Source organism: Helicoverpa armigera, chromosome 15 (genome assembly GCF_030705265.1).
Source record: "Helicoverpa armigera isolate CAAS_96S chromosome 15, ASM3070526v1, whole genome shotgun sequence".
NCBI lineage: Eukaryota > Metazoa > Arthropoda > Insecta > Lepidoptera > Noctuidae > Helicoverpa > Helicoverpa armigera.
This window is the reverse complement of record NC_087134.1, coordinates 350,553-365,174: the sequence shown is the minus strand read 5'-3', so window position 1 is coordinate 365,174 and position 14,622 is coordinate 350,553. Positions and strand designations below refer to the sequence as shown.

Here is a 14,622-nt window from a genome sequence, read left to right as displayed (position 1 = left end):
TGAAAAGTATGCCTATGTTCCTTTTTAAGCTTTAGACCAATCGCTTGCCAATAAAATTATCATTAAAACCGATTCATTCGTTTCGACATGAAAGCCGGACAGATAGGCAAAGTTACTTTTGCATTCATAATCTAAACAAATATTATAAAGGTGAAAAGTTTGTTTGCTTGAACGCGATAATCTCAGTAACTGTTCTACTGATCCGATAAAAAAAAAATATTTCAGTGTTAAACAGCACATTCATCGAGGAATCCAATTAAGTTATCCAATACCTAAGTCAAGAAGTAAGTCAAAAACTTTTCAAAACAACAATCAGTAATTTCGATACATTTTACACCACGTTACATAACACTCATTACGTACCATACGACAAGCCATTACTTTCATAATGATAGATGACTTACCGAAGTCCCGATAGTTCAAGCCGATCTCGATCGAAAGCTCGTAAGTTCGATGCCGACCTCTCAACCCTTTAGCGCGTTTAACTTTGAGGGTTAAGCGGTCTGGTTAATGCTTTACAGGTTAATAGAGATCTTTATCTTTGCTTCTTTAATTAATCGGTAAGGAGGTTTGATACCTGCATGAGGTCAATTTTTGATGATAGATGTAAAAAATTGTTTTGGTTATATTTATGTGCAATTATTTTCGTTAAAGTAGATTCTTAGTTAAGTTCAGTATTTTAGAATTTTCATAGAGTATCTCAGTCTGTATTCAAGAATAAAGAAATGAAATAAATATTATAAACTGGTTTGCCTTTAAGTAGAAAAAGACATTCAATAATGAGGCAAAATAAAAATATCTCGTAAGAAATAACAATCAGTTGGTACTTAGGAACATTTTATTAAAAAGAAAACAATACAAACAAGTATTGAAGGCAATTACAAACAGGCTAAGGGATGAAAACAATGGGCCACCAAATCAACGAGAAATCTTTAGAATGCTACCTTAGAAAAAAAATCCCATACAAATTGAAAAAAAGACCGTAGATTTACAAAAGATGCATTTTATAGTATTTAACATACCGGGCTTCCGTTAAAATACTTTTTGTTCAGATAGAGAATCCTTGATTTTTAATTTATAAAAAAGCTAAGTATATCGTGGTTGCTGTTTTTATGGCCGCACAAAAGATTTGTTCCGGAAATTATTTCATCGAGATTACCACTCACTTCAAGTACCATCAGAAAGCCTCTTCTCATTGTTTTTTATTTTCAGTTTTCTCTTCATTATATTAATTTCTTAATATTTTTCAAACACTTGGAAGATTTCCATTAATAATATCCACCATCTTGTGCAATTGTAATATTTTCTAAGGCTGTTTTCACTTATAATACCACAAGAGCTTCAAAATTATCGGGTATTTCCCGATAGGTTCGTTGCAAACAAATGAAGGAGTCAAGTTTTTCAGGTTAAAAAATCACGAGCGCGAAGCGCGAGTGATTTTTCCTGAAAAACTTGACGACTTTATTTGTTTGCAGGGAACCTTGAGGGAAATGCCAGATAATTATGAAGCTCGTGTGGTATTCGGGAGATTATTTTTCCGTCCCAAATGTCGGCCACAACCTGTCAGTTTGACGTAGCAACGACCAGAGAAAATATTCAAAAAATTTTCAGTATAATACCATGTAGGTTGTACCACGTGACGTCGAATGGTGCAATTCTATTGGTCGATATTTGGGTCGGAAAAATAATCACTTATAATACCACAAGAGCTTCAAAATTATCGGGTATTTCCCGATAGGTTCGTTGCAAACAAATGAAGGAGTCAAGTTTTTCAGGTTAAAAAATCACGAGCGCGAAGCGCGAGTGATTTTTCCTCGAAAACTTGACGACTTTATTTGTTTGCAGGGAACCTTGAGGGAAATGCCAGAGAATTTTGAAGCTCGTGTGGTATTCGGGGGATTATTTTTCCGTCCCAAATGTCGGCCACAACCTGTCAGTTTGACATAGCAACGACCAGAGAAAATATTCAAAAAATTTTCAGTATAATACCATGTAGGTTGTACCACGTGACGTCGAATGGTGCAATTCTATTGGTCGATATTTGGGTCGGAAAAATAATCATTTAATATTCTAAAATCTCAAATTGAGTACTGACACGTAGCTTTTTCGAAACTAGTCTTGTTGAAACTCATCCTGCCATCTATGAAATTGTTATGGAACTAAAAATGTAAACAAACATTGATTGTTCGATTAAAATTGTATAACATTTATCTCGTAACACGCAACCGACATAGTTTTTGTATAAAAAAATATACCACATATTATCTGCAATGTATTTTATCGTTATTTGAGTGATTATGTTTCAGTTCAACACGATCGATGAACTAGTAGCGCCATCTATTGGAACATTAAATTAACTTTGATCTCTGAAAGGCAATGTAGAGTTAAAATGGAAAATACTTACATATTTTTGTATAAAAATGAAAACTTATAGATCAAGATTGTTTTTACGATATTTCCTGAAAGTGAACAAGGTTGCGTTTTTGTACAATGCGTAGAAGTTTTGTCTATAGGTATCTAACCCTGAAAACTAGACAGAATAAATGTAAAGAAACATCTGGCAAAATAATTATCATTTGTAATAGAGGAAGCCTTAATAGCTATAGGTAATAGTATTAGTTAACTCAATTACGAGAGTCATTACAAACCATTTGCTTTGGTTCATTTTAATGGGCACAAGTTTTCTTTTTGAAAAACCAGCTGTTACTTCAAAAGGGCTACTTCATCATCGATTCAAAGAGAGTCGTAGTCTTCCTTTACTCTCGTGAAAGTAGACTCAAAAATGATTCTTTTGAATTATAGTTATTTTGTTAAGATATTTAGTAATCGAGTCCACTTTGCAATATTTTGTTATATATTCGATCATAAAATTTCTTAATTTCTCATCACGCTACTAATATCGTCAAATCACAGGATAAAACCAAACTAAAATGAACACCACAAAGCACTACCTACGTTTTAACCCACTTCTCTTAAAAGGAGGTATTGACAAAAGTGCATACAACGCGTTATGATAATCCTCTATTGAAGGCATAATGTATAGAATGGTACAAGAGCGTCGTTTCTATCAACATCGCGCATTCGACACGCTTATCATTCTGTCACGTTTAGGGGCCACACACTTAATGGCAGTAGGGTTGCCATGAGAACTTTAAGGGATTAGAGATATTTTAATAATTTTGGACCTAATATTATTTTTTATTTTCTATTTAAAATCCTCATGAGAACACAGCAATATTTCATTGAGTTTCCAATACAGATTTAGGCTAAAGTTGCCAAATACCTAAAACAGTCTCCCAGGAAAAATATGTGGTAAAATTAACTAGTTTCTTAGCAAAAATTAATTCTTATGTTTTTCTCAGTGTTCTTGATGGCTTGTCTTTAGACAGTAAACATCTCGTGTACTTATTACACAAATTAGACATTTTTTTCACGATCAACGAAGTATAGTACTTCCAGTACAAAGAAAAATATTAAAAATAATTTAAACATAATCAACCACAAATTATGCGGATTTCATAACCAAATTGTACCTTTGTGTCCAGTACAGCAACATGCAAAGTTTCAGAGATTACAACAACACACATCACCAAAATCCAAAAATTGCCAACCCTACATCGGTCACGCTACTCCAAATAAACTGAACAAGCGTGACAACCGGTTTATTAGGGTGCGTACGCGCACCCAGGCCTCAAGGGTGACAGAGCAGTGTGAAATGCGGTGGCACTTCAAGATTATATTGTATTGTATCATGGATACTATTATTTGTATTCAGGTTCTTATTGTATTGTGGGACACTGACCCTTTGACTGGTTTTGATTGTGAAGATGATGAGAGTGGTTGAGGGTTAGCTTTCGAAACAATTGATAAGGTTACTAAAGCACAATAGTGTAAAGTTTGTATTTCCACAGTTTTGGCTTAATTTTTTTTAATGTTGATGTGTGTGAAACCAGCCTACACGTTTCGATCAAGCTTCTTTTTAGTAGTGTATTTTTCATAATAACTGTAATTTTTAATGGTATTAAGTAAAAGTTTATACCTAATTCTTCGATCGTATATTCCCTACAACAAAATTCATCGCGCATCATCTCTTAATCACCCCCAAGCACTAACAGCAAAGAACGGAAGCCCTTACTTCAGAACTCACGTAAAACCAATTCCGAACTCCAAAATAAAGCCGTTTACAAACTAAGAATGCCTTTAGAATCGCGTCGCAATCTCTGTAAAACATCGGGCATGTCGTTTGTAAGTTTAATTACAGCGGGACGGACGAGCGGATCCGGGCGTGAGCGGCTTGCGATATTAGTTCGCCAATTTTCATATTAGCTTAAATAATATGTTAGGTTAATTGATGGAGGAAGAGATGAGAGGCAGCGGATTGAAAAAATATACTGAACTTCATGGATTCTACACAGTGCATTAGGGTGGCAACTTGCAGTTACTTATTTTAGTCCTATTTTTCAAATATAGGTACTTATACTACGCACCCCAACATATTGCTTGGGGATAATGCAGAAAGATAACTGACAATTGTTGATTCTCGAGAAAGGTCGCCAGGATTAAGAAGAAGTAGTAGAAGGCTAACTTTCGGGTGCTATGACGCGTCTCAGTAGACCTGGATCCAGAACAAAGCAGTTCTGCTTACTTTGAATAGCATTTGAAGCAAGGCATTGAAGAAACCCTTCCTCTTAGGAACCAATCCCCTGATCCTTCGCTACATCTTCTCCCTTGCACCGTACAAAACGCCGAAGCGATCCAAAGTTCTGGGAGCAAGTTGGCGCGTGTGCTCTTAACCGTGTGTTGTGACACCCACCTGTATTGTAATTAGTTAAACTACTCTACGTGTAGTGTGTAGTACTAACCGCACTCCGTATTAAGGGACGGTACTAACGTGCGTTCCGATATCAGAAGGTATTGGTCGCGTAGATTAGTTGGGAAAAGTTTGGAGGCCTGTTTTTAGAGTTGCAAATGTCATTGATTTCTGAACGTTAGGTCTAATTCTCGGGGTTTTAAAGATTAATTCTAGATATTACGTAGATATTACGCAGACTTGCTGGTAGTGCCAAACATAAGGCTGTTAGGCACACGCCTCAAAGCACTAAAGACTTAAGAATGATCAGACATAGTATTTCCAAATACATATAGGGTGAGGCAAACTGGAACTCAGAGTTGCAACGATGTAAATCTTTGACCAAAATGTGAGATGAACTTAAGATCAGTGTTAGGTATATTAGTTGTGATTTTCACAATACTCAGTAATAGTGCAACGGTGCAGTCCATACAAATATATAATATCATTGCTCATCTAAAACAACAAGCTAACCAATCAAAACGATAACACGAAATCCAACAGAAACAAAAAACTACCCGTTTTAAAAAAAATAAAATAAGCAACAGAACTCGTGAGTAGTGAGCACTTCTGCAAAGTTGGTCGTTAGGAGGGTCTGTCTTCAGTCGTCAGACGTGGCCCGGGGCGCGTCGCTAACGACCGCGGTGTGAGTGCACCTTAATACCGGTGCTGTTCTCCTATTAATTATTTCAGGTTTCAAGTTTTTAGATGATCATGTAAAGGTGAATTTTCTTGTAAGCGATATTTGTTAGTTAAGACTATATCTGTTTGCGTTATCTTTTTTGGATTGGTTGTATGAATATTCCGTTGGTTTTCAGTCAACAGTAAACTGTGAGTAATTGAAAGAGAGACTCAAGAGGCTTTATATTTTATCCTGTCATTGACTGGATTCTTCATACAATTATGAATTTGATGTTATATTTTTTATTTCACAAAGAAATATAGGTACCTACCTTAAGCTTCATAAGTAATCAAAACATTGACGACACATAATTCTAATAGCCTCCGCACACTGCACTGTAGATTAATTGTCGGCCGATAGTTAACCAGATGGGTGGTCGACTATTTTAAAAGAAATCGTTCAAGATCGTCAATACCATACCAATCGGATACCTGATCGTTATCATTTTATAAGCTCAACCAAGCTAGAGTTATCCAGCCAAAAACATCCAAAATCAACTTTAAATGCTACGAAGGTGCAAATCAATTCTGTAAATTCAATATTACAAGCTACATAAACTAACCTGTCCTAACTGACCACATATATTACCATGGCCTCCAGTCGTGAAACGATACCTTAATTAATAATTAATACCTCGTAATGGACTGCCATGAATATTTGCCGTACTGAGCAAATTCTAATTACATGTGTAATTAAGTTTGCTCAACATTATTCTGAATAGGATGAAGGCAAATATTGTGATCGTAGGCATATAGTTGAGAAGCCTTTGTTAATTACTTGACGCTCAGAGAAATCTTAGTTTAAAATAGTTGTGTATTTTTTTAAGTAGGTCTAATTTTTTCGTATTCAGTTTTTGCTTCATTGAGACATAAAAATAAAAGATTCCTTTCAGAAATAACTTTAGATAGCGTGTCTCTAATATCGTCTTAAATGTTTTGTTACCTATTACCAAGTTTCTAACTTAAATGTAGTGTAATTATGATTCACTAAGAAGTTTACTCTAAATAAAGTATTATCGGTTTTAAAAATGACAAATAACAATCATAATAAAGAGAGTAAAAATCCTTGTTTTAAAAATCTTTATAACCGACATTAACCGTGACACACCCGAGATATCCTCTCCCATCATAAATACCGAGCCTATGGTAAACATTAATAATGTACACATATCAAAGAAGCCATAAAAATAACATAACGACACATTTTCCATTAAACACATGCACTCCTTCCCACCGACTCTTCGAGCGAACAAATTCACAACTTCAAAGGGGACCAATAAAATTATCATTACGGGGATATTTCTGTACGTTTGTGTCATGAAGTCATCATAGATGGATAAGTTACTTTATGATATTTGTGACAAGCTGTCCAGTAGTGTGTATCCTAAACCTTCCTCGTGAATAATTGTTTCTATTGGTGGGATCCACAAAAAAATTCGTGCTCTAAGTTGGTAATTCTTGAAAGTAATCATTTTCATTAACTATGCTTTCAGGAATGGCTACATATTTTATATCTATTTTGTACACTCTTTTTGGGGTATGTATTTTGCCACGTTCTGCTAGTCACCGAATGGTCACATTCATGTCACACTACATGCAATCTTTTGAATCCACGTGTTCAATTCTCTATGGCTCAAGTACCTATACCTTGTGCCCTGTCGTCAAGGTAACTTCAGGGTAACGGCAGGGTACAACCCGGGTACATAGCTACAATACCGGTTGATAAGGAAAAATTCACCAAATTTGAGTAATGACGCAGACACAATATAATGGGTGTTCTAACGAGGCCGCTTCATACAATTTTACTGTACAATTGCGAGCAGAAAAAAGTACACAGTTTCAAGTTTAGAAGTCAAGGAAATGAATTAATTGTTGTCAAGTGGAGCGTGTAAATGGGAAAGTTTTTTATTGACTTTGAAAAAGTTGGTCGTTTTTCTTTACCTATTTATTAAATAAAGGAATACTCAAAAATACATATATATATGATATATATATATGGTTTAAAAAGCATAGCATTGGCTTGCTCAGGTAACTGGGTGTGGAGATCAGATATCAGTCGCTCCATGTAAAACAATGATTGGAAACCGACCCCAACATATGTAGTTGGGAAAAGGCTAAGCAGATAAATAACAGCATATAAATATAGTATAAAAGACCCCAATTTTTTTTATATTTAAATATTTTTATTGCTCTGTTCCGTTTTCCGTGTCCGTAAGTGCAGGGCTGTTAATGTAAATCTAATAACGATTGTATCGCAGTGTCTAGAGGCTTGTTTTGGTACAACAGATCCCTCGCAGCCTCCCTGAAAACATCCCTCTTCGACTTTTTATCAACAATTATGTTCCTATTTTTATGAAGGGAGTATCACAAGGTCGTGTTGTTATCGGGATTTAAGGCGATGTCACTTTTTTTTGGCTTTACATTTGACATTTAAATGTTGGTGTGAGTAAGATGTGTATATATTTGTTAGTATATAGTATTTTTTCTCTTTTTGGTTGTAAATAAATGATTTTAAATGTTTTGATCGTTTTTGCTTGACGTGTCAGCCGAAAGACGTCTACAGCTTTAAAAAGGCCTCTTCCAAGGTTCGCCAGTTTGCTTGATTTTCAGCAACCAAATGTGTGAACCAGATTTTGAAATCGTAAAATATCGAATAACGCGAGTAAAACAAAAAATCTTCGTCAGTAAAAAATTCGGCTACATTATTTAAACGACCTACTTAAAAGCAAAGCCAAACAAACCAAAAATGATGTTCAAAAGAAGAACAAACTAATATAGCAGTCCCTCTAATATTAATTAGTGAACTAATAAAGACTCCATCGTCCCGGAAAATCAAACAGCCTGTAACAAATTCTAAGAAAAACGAACAATTTCCCAACATCGCCAACATAAGAATAAAAATAAAATTACTGAGATAAAAACCTTTTTAGCCGACACGGGCTGATGATACGAGCCTCGTTAAATATTTCTTTATATTATCTCGTAAAACGAAGCGTGTGTATATTTCGTGTATATTGTTATATAAAACTGGGATGTACCAATAAGTTGATTTTAGCTAGCTTGCTTATGAATATAATCTTGTTTGGTTGGTAGGCTTGTTAAATGTATGATATTTTAGGGTTCAGTTTAAAATTTATTGAAATAGTGAATTGACAGCAGTCGACAATAAGCGACAGCATTTGTATTGTTTTAAAACATGTTTAATTTTAAAACAGTAAGTAGACATGTAAGTTGAATTCACGGGGAAATGCGTGTAGATTATATTTGTCACAATTATGTAAAAAAAATGCTTTATTATTACCCAACTAGCTTTCCGCCCGCGGCTTCGCCCGCGTGGAATTCGGTTATATTGCGGTATAAATCACAACTATAAGAAAACTTCTCATTCCCACGGAAAAATCTAAGAAGCACGATGTAACGCTGGATACGATTAGTTGTTAAACCAAAACTGAATGGTACACTATATTATACGTTTTCCCTTGTGGAGCAAAAACATGCAGATTTTGGGCACTGGAAACCCGGGAACACGCTACATAGAGCTGACCATGCGAAAAACAATGTTTTTCTAAGTGTACTCCAGCAACCCTTAGAGTTTGGCCTTGCTCTTTATTAATGGTCATTGCAAATGAAACCCTTATAGGAAATTGTAGTCTTTTAAATTGAAATGGGAGGTCTGTTGGAATAATCGGAATCCGAGGAATGAGTACACTTTCAATAGTGGCTGTAATAATGTTCCGCCCAAGCTGAGTGACACGCAGCCTGGTACCATTACACAGTCTAGGGGCATCGAGATTACGCATGAGCATCACCGGAACACCTACTTTTAGTTTTAATTTATGAGAAGGCACCCCAGATAATTCCAAAGAATTTAAAAACTCCACAGGATATGAGGCACTATGTTCTGTTTCTATCACTGTGTCTACAGATAAATATTCAGTATTTTCTCCCATAACTTCATTCAAAATATTTTCATTTATTTTAGTGACCGTTTCATTTTTTGGTGCTAATATTGCGCGTTCGCAGAGCCGTTGATCATCATTTATATGAGCGTGTAAGTCAGTATAAACTTTTGCTACCAACTCCGATTCGCTGCCCACAACATTACAAAACTCTTCCGTTAAAGTTCTCATTCCCTCTGCATCTACTGTCATTTTCCCATCACTGATTTTTAACAATGTTTCCGCGTAATTACCCGATTGAATGTCATTGAATAATCGCACTCGCATGTTTGTGGTTGTTTTAAACGACACACAGCGCCATCTACAATCCATCCATCAAGCAAACAATATTTTTGTTTTCCCTCGGGAATATCTATTTTTTTCGGGATAAAAAGTACCCTATTATTTAATCCGGACTTCTAACATTACGTCTGCAAAATTTCAAAGCAATCAGTTCAGTAGTTACGGCGTGAAAGCGGAACAAACAAACAAACAAACAAACTCACATTCCGATTTATAATATTAGTAAGGATTACTGATAAACAAATAAACTCTTAATTTACTACTACGGTACTTTATTCCTTCACACGGGTTCCGCTGTTCCTTTAATTTCGGTGCTGGCAACAATTTTTATGATTTCACTTAGCGAGTACAAAGCGGATTCCATTAAACAGGCAGCTCGCATCGACTGCCACAATACATCGTTATGCTGTTACAAGTACCACTATGTTACTTTGTGTGCAATAAATAATGTTTGCTATTTCTGAGGGCATACACAAATACGTAAACTGTAAATATATTTGAAATTCTGAGGCTTTGAGCCAATCAAAATACTCATCAAAATTCTCGATTTTAGGACTGTTTAAAAGACTGCGGACCTGATTCCAAGGGCTTCTGAAGAATAGCTATAAGTTTAAGTAAGTAAAAATCTAGCATTTTTGCTCCACGAGCATTGAGATGAACCTTTTGCGATCCAAGACAGTCTTGAAGTATGAAAAAGGCATATAACAATGTTTACCAAATCATTGATTTCTGAATAAACCACCACCAAATCTACATAAGAGACTTCGACCCACCCTACCTATAAAAGAGAACTCCACAATTATTTCCCTAATACAGTAAACCAAATTCTCGCAGCCATGCCATAGAGTTTAACAGCCAACAAGCCACCGTCGGATAGTCATACAAACATTTTTATTTCGGTCTCTGCCGTTATGCCGTAGCTAAAAAGCGTGATGCATGGTAAACGACCTTAACTGCTATATCGAAATCCAGCTTTGAGTGTGTACCTGGTCGTAATCGGGTGACCAGGGTTGGTGTAATGTGTGAGATGTAGCGAGTGGATTAGGGATAAGTTTGGACTTAGTTGGGAAAAATCGTTGGAGGATAAATCACAACAGGATTGAAAAGGTATTTGCAAACGTCTCAAATGACTGCCGAGATCCACCAATTTCACTATGACAAGATAGTCACCTATTCATGGACAGACCAAGCCTAGCGTTGCTGTATTTACTTGTAAGTGTATTCAATGAAATACAGGATAACTATTGTCATCTCCGAAACTTTGGAATTTTCGAACTTTCATTAGCAGTCAGAATAATTATGCTGTTACGGAGTGTAGTTTAGGATACTATTATTTAGAAACAGAAGCACCTAATGTGATGTAAGAACTAACTACGGCTCTTATAACTTGCGCCACAACAAAGGTCCAGCCAAAATGGGCTCTCACAGTTTTCAGCGTACATTTGAATGGAAACGACTTTATTCAGATAACTGGCCGCGATTTTATCTTGCTATATTTCATGCTCAGATTACGTGCTTGGCTCCCTTCGGCTTTGTTTTTTCACCGTCAAAACGCCAGTGTTCAAGCGAAATTAATTGCTCCGATATTTGAATGTTACTGTAATTGGATGGCGTTATGTAAGGGTTCGTGTGTTTGTTTTACAGTTTTTTCTTCTGTTTGTTTTATTTACTTACTTTATTTTGAAGTGGTAAAAAGTCTAAAAAAACACCGTTAATATGTATAATAAGGCTTCACTTGAAACTAACCTAAACCACAAAATACATAGGTACAGAAGTCAATCTACATACAAAGCGCGTTCGAGTCACGCAGACATAGGTGTCTATGTGTGCGTGTTCACAGACGCGCTGTCTCAAAACAACTCAAAACAGTGCGAGCGCGGCTGCCGTTTTCTTGAGATACGCGCGTCACACTCAAGGTAGATAAATGTGCACTCGTTGTGATACCTACCTAACTGTAATTTGACTGTAATATTTTTAATTTTAATAACAAAAGAAAAAGTAATAATGGAGCAACAAAAAAAGTCGTATTATAATTGTTCAGTGGACGGTTGTTTTTATACAACAATAAACAGTGAATTGTCGTTTTTTTAGCCTGCCGTATTACCTATAGTATGTACCTACTTATTTTCTCATATTTCGATGGTTCGTATAATAAACGCAGTAGGTACAGTTAGGTGGGTAGGTAAGCGCCCCGGCGGCCTCTGGCCCAATGCCGTAATAAGTTTTGCTAGTGTCGACCCAGGCGAACCTCCCAACCTGTCTAAAAGATTATTACTAGTAGGAGTTGATAATTTTTGTGATCATGGCGAGAGTATGTTGTAAGGTAGACGAAATAAAACTCGCACATCAAGGTTTCTGTAGGTAGAAGCAAGCTTAGATCAGGGACTGTACCAGCCCATTACATACAAAAAAAATTTTTCACAAGTAAAGAGGAGGGTAAGTATCATCCTCCGAGCCTTTTTCCCAAACTATGTTGGGGTCGGCTTCCAGTCTAACCGGATGTAGCTGAGTACTAGTGCTTTACAAGGAGCGACTGCCCTGCCTGACCTCCTCAACCCAGTTACCCGGGCAACCCAATACCCCTTGGTTAGACTGGTGTCAGACTTACTGGCTTCTGACTACCCGTAACGACTGCCAAGTATGTTCTATGACAGCCGGGACCTACAGTTTAACGTGCCATCCGAAACACAGTCATTGGTGTCTAAGATATACTTAGAAAGTACATACAAACTTAGAAAAGTTGCATTGGTACTTGCCTGACCTGGAATCGAACCCGCGCCCTCATACTCGAGAGGTTGGTTCTTTGCCCACTAGGCCACCACGACTGAGGGTAAGTATATATGTATGAATAACAAAATTATAAATTGTGGTTTCTGAAAAAGTTCGGTATCTCGTTCAAACGAATTTCCGTTGAAAGTGTTTATTAACCTCTTGTATGCCACATTAAATATTTTACTATTATTGGTTTATATTTCATTTTTCCTGTTTTATTCTTAACAATACATCAAATAATTAGATACGAGTACCACTACCACGTTAGTTTTATGCGCATAAAAAAGTTGACAGCCCTAGCGCGACCGCCGAGTTTAGGCATGAAAAGTGAAGTACATACATGAGATTGACTTCTGTTCTATTTTGTGCCTAAACTAACCAGCCACGTTGATTTTCTTTTATTAATCTAAAATTTGTATGATCATGATTACTAATGAAATTACAGAAATAATTATAGCACATTTCATCATACTATTAACAATGCATACTAAAATAGAACACAGCTGAGTCACGATGAATGACCATATTGAATATCAAACCAAATCTAGTCAATATTTTCACTATAAGCCACATGATTTATATCGTCATCATAACATCGATTATATGTATAGATAAAAACTGCTGTAGTTGTTCCTATCCTCCAGTATCGTGCAAATCGTCAGATAGCCAACATGACGCTCAAACTATATAAAAAAGACCCGAGTCCGCCCGTGAGAGCTGTTCTCATGTTAGCTGAACTCCTCAAACTAGAGCTAGAACTATATGACATGGACATGGTCAACTGTGAACATTTGACACCAGAATACATGGAAAAAAATCCTCTACACTCCGTCCCTTTACTAGAAGAAGATGACTTCTGTTTAGCTGACAGCCACGCGATACTAACGTACCTAGTTTCGAAATACGGTGGGGAGCAGCAAGCGACATTGTACCCTAGTGACTTAAGATTAAGAGCGACTATAGATCAGCGACTGCATTTTGATACTTCGATTTTGTTCCCAGCCATCAAGTCTATAGTGAAGGTGCTAATATGCCATGACACGGCCAGTGCTTCAGATGAGATATTAGTTCATGCTGCATATGATACCATGGACAGGTACCTACAGAAGAGCAAGTTTGTCGCAGGAGATAATCTCACAGTCGCTGACGTGTCTTGCATAGCCAGTATTTCGACCTTAGAGTTCATGGTGCCTATTCATGAGAAATATGCCAAGTTAAGAGAATGGTTTGAAATGCTGAAAGAAGAAGAGTGGTACAAAAAAGGCAATGAGGCTGGATTATTTCAGGTTAATATATTTTTGAAGAAAAAGAAAGATTTGACCGGAGAAGAAAAGTGTATGAAAGACAGTGATGATGAGTGAGTAGCTTTAAATTTTATATAACTGTATTTTTTTATGAATTACAATAATTATAAGCTTATGTTTAGCCATTGTTGTTTTCTTCATTAAAAACAATCCTTTAGGCTCATTTAAATTGATTCTGTAAAACCGTTATGTTATGTCAAAAATGCGAAAATAAACAAAGCTCAAACATTGCCGCTTCAAAGAAAATTAGGAAGAGAAAACAGCGGTACACATCTAGTAGTAAATATTTATTAAAAATGATAAGCCCAGATTATTACTTTTATCTTTCAGATAACACATACTATTGACCAAATATTATTTAACTACTGATAGTTACATAAAACAAACAATGACCTTCTATTTACCCTAATACATATTTAGAGATATATTGATAACACATTATAGATCTTGCAGGCGATCGTGTAATACTATTGTACTTCGTAGTTATCACCGAAAATGGTGAACTTTTCTGGTTGTTTATAAAAAAAATAAGTAAGTATAGATGCTTAAGGCGGATTGACGATTTCAGACTTTAAAGTCCAGGTTACTTCAAATGTTTCTCCTCAACTCTCTCCTTTTCTCATCGGTCCATTTCACTGCTGTCCACGATAGGTACACTAATAAAAAACATAAACCTTACAAAATTAAGACTCCTGGGGGACCCTAGTCACCATGACTGTTTTGCATAGAGACTTCTATCACTTCCCACCTAACTAATTACACTAGAACAGCAATA

General features: G+C 36.1%; 1 protein-coding gene across 1 annotated transcript; it reads left to right on the top strand.

Annotated features, from left to right (window-relative positions):
- Window positions 1–13,189: 13,189 nt before the first annotated feature.
- LOC110376311 (glutathione S-transferase 1) lies at window positions 13,190–13,931 on the top strand. Its single transcript, XM_021334735.3, has one exon. It carries the CDS (start codon window positions 13,215–13,217, stop codon window positions 13,902–13,904), a length of 690 nt encoding a protein of 229 aa, XP_021190410.3. The 5' UTR covers window positions 13,190–13,214; the 3' UTR covers window positions 13,905–13,931.
- Window positions 13,932–14,622: the final 691 nt, after the last annotated feature.

What these genes read in the sequence shown, in the direction of transcription:
- LOC110376311 (XM_021334735.3), top strand. Translation starts at nt 13,215, where the DNA reads ATGACGCTCAAACTATATAAAAAAGACCCGAGTCCGCCCGTGAGAGCT.